Source organism: Budorcas taxicolor, chromosome 2 (assembly GCF_023091745.1).
Source record: "Budorcas taxicolor isolate Tak-1 chromosome 2, Takin1.1, whole genome shotgun sequence".
Lineage (NCBI taxonomy): Eukaryota > Metazoa > Chordata > Mammalia > Artiodactyla > Bovidae > Budorcas > Budorcas taxicolor.
The window spans coordinates 51,669,429-51,675,428 of record NC_068911.1 but is presented as its reverse complement, the minus strand read 5'-3'; the positions used below and the strand labels follow the sequence as shown (position 1 = coordinate 51,675,428).

At 34.2% G+C, this 6,000-nt stretch overlaps 1 protein-coding gene across 1 annotated transcript in view; it reads left to right on the top strand.

Annotated features, from left to right (window-relative positions):
• The first annotated feature begins 3,069 nt into the window (after positions 1–3,069).
• COL3A1 (collagen type III alpha 1 chain) overlaps positions 3,070–6,000 on the top strand; it is a 40,135-nt gene continuing 37,204 nt past the window's right edge. Inside the window, exon 1 of the mRNA XM_052636178.1 lies at positions 3,070–3,245. Within this exon, the coding sequence (XP_052492138.1) occupies positions 3,167–3,245 (79 nt within the window). The 5' untranslated portion in view covers positions 3,070–3,166. The remainder of the gene's footprint in view (positions 3,246–6,000) is intronic.

The following is a 6,000-nucleotide window of genomic DNA, read 5'->3' as shown; positions in this document are numbered from 1 at the left end:
CAATCTTAGATAAATCTATGGCTAGATACGCCCAAGTCCTTCACGGCAGCATGACATTTGCAATCACATTTTGGCTTTTCTATATGCATATTAGTATTTGTTTAAATTCTTTTTAAAGGAACACATGATTTCACCACTGACCCACTTCTCTAGGAGTAGTAGCAAAGAGAATTTATGTTGTATTTTACAATTCTATTGTAAATTATCATGTTTTAGGCTGCAATCCTGCTATGGATTCAGTATATTTTTAGGTAAATCTTCCCACAGATACATTTTAAGCATTTTATAGTGGTTTGACCTCATATAGAAAATGTCCATTAAAAATGCATCTCTTTTGCTTAAAGAAGAAAATCACATATGAAGCAATACAAGTGAGAGAGACAGAGAGATTTTCATGTGTTTTTCATGATGCAGGTAATTGATTTTCTTATTGCTATTATAGAGAGCACTGCTGACATTCACTGGTCTATTGAGTTCATCACAGCTGTGCTTATGCATCTCTCCCAAGCTCTGTTTTCCTCTGAACTGGAAAAGATTTGAATTTTTGTTTGATAATCTGCCACACCCTGGCTTTGCCTCATCTTTCTAGTCACCCTTTTTTGTTAAAGGAGAACCAGATTAATCAGTGCTTTAGTTGGTGTGGGTGTTTAGATTTGTGTTCAACTTTAGATGCAAGCCAGAAAGCAAAATGACATGTTCTGTTTGAGCTGGCTAATATCAGAGAAATCAGGGATGTATAGAAAGAAATGTGTGTCTAGGTTACCATGAGGACATCAACTGCTGGATTGCACAGTAGAATTCACCAGTGTATGTATTTCACTCAATCGTGACACCAACTGAGATCCACATCCATCTAGATACCATATTATAAAACATTTTGACTTAAAGAAGAAAAATAGAATCTGAGACATAGACTACAAAGGATCCTGGTGCAGGACCTCAACATGCTCGAAGTAGTGAAGAATGCTAAATCAGAAAATTTGGAGTATGCGATTTATCTCTGGATCTCTCATGGATATCTTAAAACACAATTTGTGTGTGTGTGTACAAAGTATCAGCTAACTTTTCTGATGAGCACATTGGTCATGGATTTTTCTTATGGGTATAAAAACTTTATTTGAATAGATATCAAACAGAATTTTAAGACAAAAATTACAGTAGAAATCATATATGTAATGCCTGAAATAAGGCATAAAAAGCATTATTTTAAAACTAACATATCCAATTTTTCCATATTAGAAAACAATTATAATTATAATGAAGAAATTTAATGCATTTCAACTTTTATTGATCATTTAAAATAATAAGATAATGTGTACAGATAATGTATTTTTTCACACATCAAAGACACCAGGAAAAAAATTAACTATGTTTCTGAATTGGTTTGAACACAAGGGGATCTTTTTAAAGTATAAAATAAAGATGATTGAGAGAGAGAATGATAGATATAACAATCTTTTCCCCCAATATGTCCTCTATGATCCAAGAACAGAGCTTGTTTTCATGACTGTTCAATCATTACCCTTTTTTTTTCCTTTAAGTGGTGACTCTCTGGTTTAAAATCAGAAGATGTACAAGAGATTGGTCCAACTGGTTTTCTTTTCCTGTCACCAGATGATGTCATCTATATTGGAACATCTGCGTGCTTTTTGTAACTGGGCCTATAGGGAGGCCTGTGTAGTACTCTCCTCACTTATAGCATGGATATAACCTGGGATTCTGCAGATATTATGTGAATTGAGTAAAAATTGAGTAACATGAACTGGCAGAAAGAGAAAGAACACGAAAACAAGTTTAATGGAAGAAAGTTTTGAACCAGGCATTAGAGGAGTTACTTCCATGAATTGCTGTGACGTGGGGAGAATTTTATGTGCACATACAGGCATGGAGTTGGCATGGTTAAGTTGACAGGGCAAAAATAAAATAAATGCATGTGATCGTGATTAGAATTGAGTAGCTCTACCAGAATACAGAGATAAATGAAGGAACTATGGGCTGATGATTGCGGTATAAAGAAATATCTTGATTGCTAGAAATAACTTGGTACTGTGGATGAGCATATTTTTCTTGCAAAGATTTATCAAAGACCTATAAATGGTATTTGCCCTTCTTTCAAATACAACCCAGAAGTTACTCCCCACATCCAGAAATAAACACATTGAAAAGCTATGTTAATATGGTCTGGAAATTAGACACATGGAAATCTAAATTTGGAAATATTTATACTAGTATTTATACCAATCCAGATAAAATGAGAACTTCTGGTACTATTTTGATATTTCACAGATAAGGTCTTTCTCTTTCTGTTTCTTACACAGTCAAGACATGAAGGGCTAAATTTTCCTCTGGAAAAATCCATTTCAGCTTTTATAAGCAGCATAAAATTTGAAATCTCACAAGGAATCCTCTTTGGCTGGCTAAAGAAATTTGTGAGAAATAGAAACAGCTCGAGATAAGCATCTAACTTTTCAGGTGTCATTCAAACATACCTTAGATACATAGTCTTTTGACATTTATTTAAAACTGAATTTCTGGGACTCAGAGTGGGTGGATGAATGAAAGGGAAAAACAGAGATTTTTCTTCCAGTTAATCTTTTGCACTTCCCTATTTAAATTGAGTTAAGGGGGATTCTGGCAAAATCCCAAGATAAAAATCTAGGAAGATCAAGGTTGCAAATTAGTCATGCTCAAAATATGGGCATCAGGCAATTTCTCAAAATTATGCAGCTGTTAATGAAGGGTTATTTTAAAATATACACATGTAATTCTTTTATTAAAACTCAAGGCAGAGCATTTTGATATATATTTTAAGTTATGCAAATATACACATGACTAAAATATGTAACAAACATATACATACTCAGATGCACACAAACTCCAGATGTGCCATTTTTCTTTGTGGGTTGTGTCTTCCATAAGGGAAAAAGGCATATTAATCATTTCTTTTACTGCTAAGGGGATGGGTGCTGCTCTCATATTTCAGAAAGGGGCTGGAAAGTGAGGGAAGCCAAACTTTTTCCTATTTAAGGCCAAAGCACAGGAATCTCAGTGGCTGAGTTTTATGACGGGCCCGGTGCTGAAGGGCAGGGAACAACTGATGGTGCTACTCTGACCTGCTTTTCTTTTCTCCTTTTTGCACAAAGAGTCTCATGTCTGATATTTAGACATGATGAGCTTTGTGCAAAAGGGGACCTGGTTACTTTTCGCTCTGCTTCATCCCACTGTTATTTTGGCACAACAGGAAGGTGAGTAGGTATTGCTTTCAAGAAACTTCACGGGGGTTTTGTCTTTACTTCTCCTTACAAACAGGTAGAAAGAGGAACTCTGCCTCATAAATGCTAATTTTGTCTGTCAGCTCCCAGCTGTGAAATGTAGAACTGACCAGGATGGTGCCTTTTATATTTGCTTAAAGAGAATATTGTCATTTCTGTATTTAAAAGTTCTCCAGTCGTTGAAGAAAAAGATGTTCTTGTACTAACTTGTTTTCATGTTAACGGCGCTGGAAACTCTTTAAACGGCTTTAAAAAGTTCCCCTCCTGGATTGTTAACATCTTGGAATGCTTCCCTAAGCAATCTGAAGTTATTGGTCTCTTGTAATACTTTTATGCTCTCCTTTGTATGCTGGGTTCTTTGTCAGGATAGAGTATTAAGCATTGTTTACCCAGTAAGATAAGATAATTTAAAAATAGCATGCTTTAAGTATAGTCTACAGGGAAATATTATATATTATTAGAATCACCGAATATATTTCTGTAAGATAGCAACAGTAACTTCAGTGTTCTTTAACCAGGTTCAAACTGCAAAGAAGTTCCATCATTTCTATTTTTTTCGCTTTCAAGCACTTACATAGTTGATTAACATGTATTTGCTAATACTTTATTGTTAAGGGTCTAGTGTTTTTGCATGTTCTTCATTTTAAGTGCTTTTATGTTGATAAGGAGAAGATTTATGAAAATATTTTCAATAGAATGTTTGACTTTTCTGCAAACAAGGTAAAGACGCTAGTGCTGTTTGACTTCAAAAAGTTGATTTGCTGTATATTCTAATAAGTGCAAGCAGTAATTTTCATGTTGTAATTTCCTCGAAGCCATGTTTGGTTCATTATTTCATTGTGTGAAAACACGTCTTTTAATTTACATGCTTCTCAGAGTCATGAAAATATCTGACATATTAGAATTAAAATTTTCATAGAAATAAATCTTTAAGTGCTAAATTTGAAGATACAAGAAGTTTTTATATCTACATTTCTACACACACATAATAAAAAAGTTTACATTTAAGCCTACTGCTTTGGTGAACATGTGTCTGAAAACAGCTTTTCAATTTTAATATCATGCCTTTAATGTCCTCACAGGTTGTGTATGTAAGTAAGGGGACACACCCAATGATCTCGCTTCAGTTATATTCAGCCCATGGTCACAAAAGAAAAGAAACACCCATATTCTTTGTTCCCTTTATTTCTTCTCCTCCTTTTCCTCTTCTCCCTTCCTTTCTCCACCCCTTTTGGCCTCTTTCGACCTCCTCCCCCTTGTCTTTCCTTCACTTACCACCCCACCCCCATCCTAGGCAAGCCCATGTCTCCTCTTCCCTCTCCTCTTTCTCTGTCACTCTCTCCCGCATCCCCAAGGGTCCTCCATGTGCCTCCATCTTTTTCCTCTCTTCCTTTCTCCTGTCTCCTCTGCCTTTCCTTCCCTTGAGTTCTCAACTCTCTTTCCTCCCTCCTCTCTTTCCCTCCCCATTCTATCCTCCCAGAAGATGTCACAACTCCCAGTCCTTGGCTAAAATACCAAATGACTTCTACCACATCCCCCACCTCAATCAAATCTTTTACCTTTTTAAAAATTCTTAAATTCTCCTAATTTCCAGGGGAAAAAAGATCACAAAGTTCTCATTTACTGGAAAGACTACAAAACTTTTGCATTTAGTTCAAAAGAGTGACAAAATATTTGTGGTTGCTTGGTGGTTACAATCTTCTATAATCATTATGGCTATTTTTCTTCTCATTCCCACTTTAGAGGGGAAAAAGTATCTAATACCTACAGTATCTTTATATCACATAAGTTCTTTTCATTTTTCCTTTAGTTTCAAAATATAGTAAATAGTCATGAAATTTTGCTTTTAGGCTTAAAAGAAGTTGAAAAAGATTTTGTTCAGCTTACTGTTTTTGTCATGAAAAAAATTGTTTTAAAATAGTATATCTTATTTTTCTTACAGGTTTAAAAAAATCTTTCTGATAGATTAGCTATAGGAAGGTTATAGGAGGTGGTTGAATGTTCAACACATTGAGAATACTCATATACAGTTCTGGGGTATGGGTTTCTTATAAATATCCTGAGAATACCAGATAGAAACGGAACAGCCCTAGTAAACACGAACTTCTAGTCAACTCACACGAATTTTCTGGAACATAAAACAGGTCCTTACAAAATTTTGGTCTTTTTACAAAGCTGTGAAAGTTCTATTTAATTCACATGTTTTCTTGAACCAGTGGAGAAATGTGATCTGTTTTATATTTCCTGTAGTTTATAAACATGCCAAGTTTTAAGTATTGATACAAAGACTCGCCACCTAGTGGCTGACAGACAGTTACAATAGTTGCATACTAATGCCAACATAAATTTTACACAGCTGTATTCCATAACTTAGAATGATATTTTAAAATATCACTTGTGAATTTTAAATATTAAATACTACTTTGCTAAGAAAATAGGTATGTTACTGATAAAATATTGTCAAGCACACATACACATGGTAATTATTCAAAGACAGGGAATGGACTTGCATGTTATGGCCATTTTCAAAATTCAGTATATAACTTTACACATATAACATATAACTATTTTTGTGAATATTTGTAAAGTTTCTGATTTTTTTAGAATATTTGACAAAAGTATTTTAGTTATAGCTTATTAGTTGGTAAATAAAAGGATTAAAAATTACTTATATTGATTTATTAGGGCAGGGAAATAAATTTTTATTTTAATTAAAAGTGTTCTAATG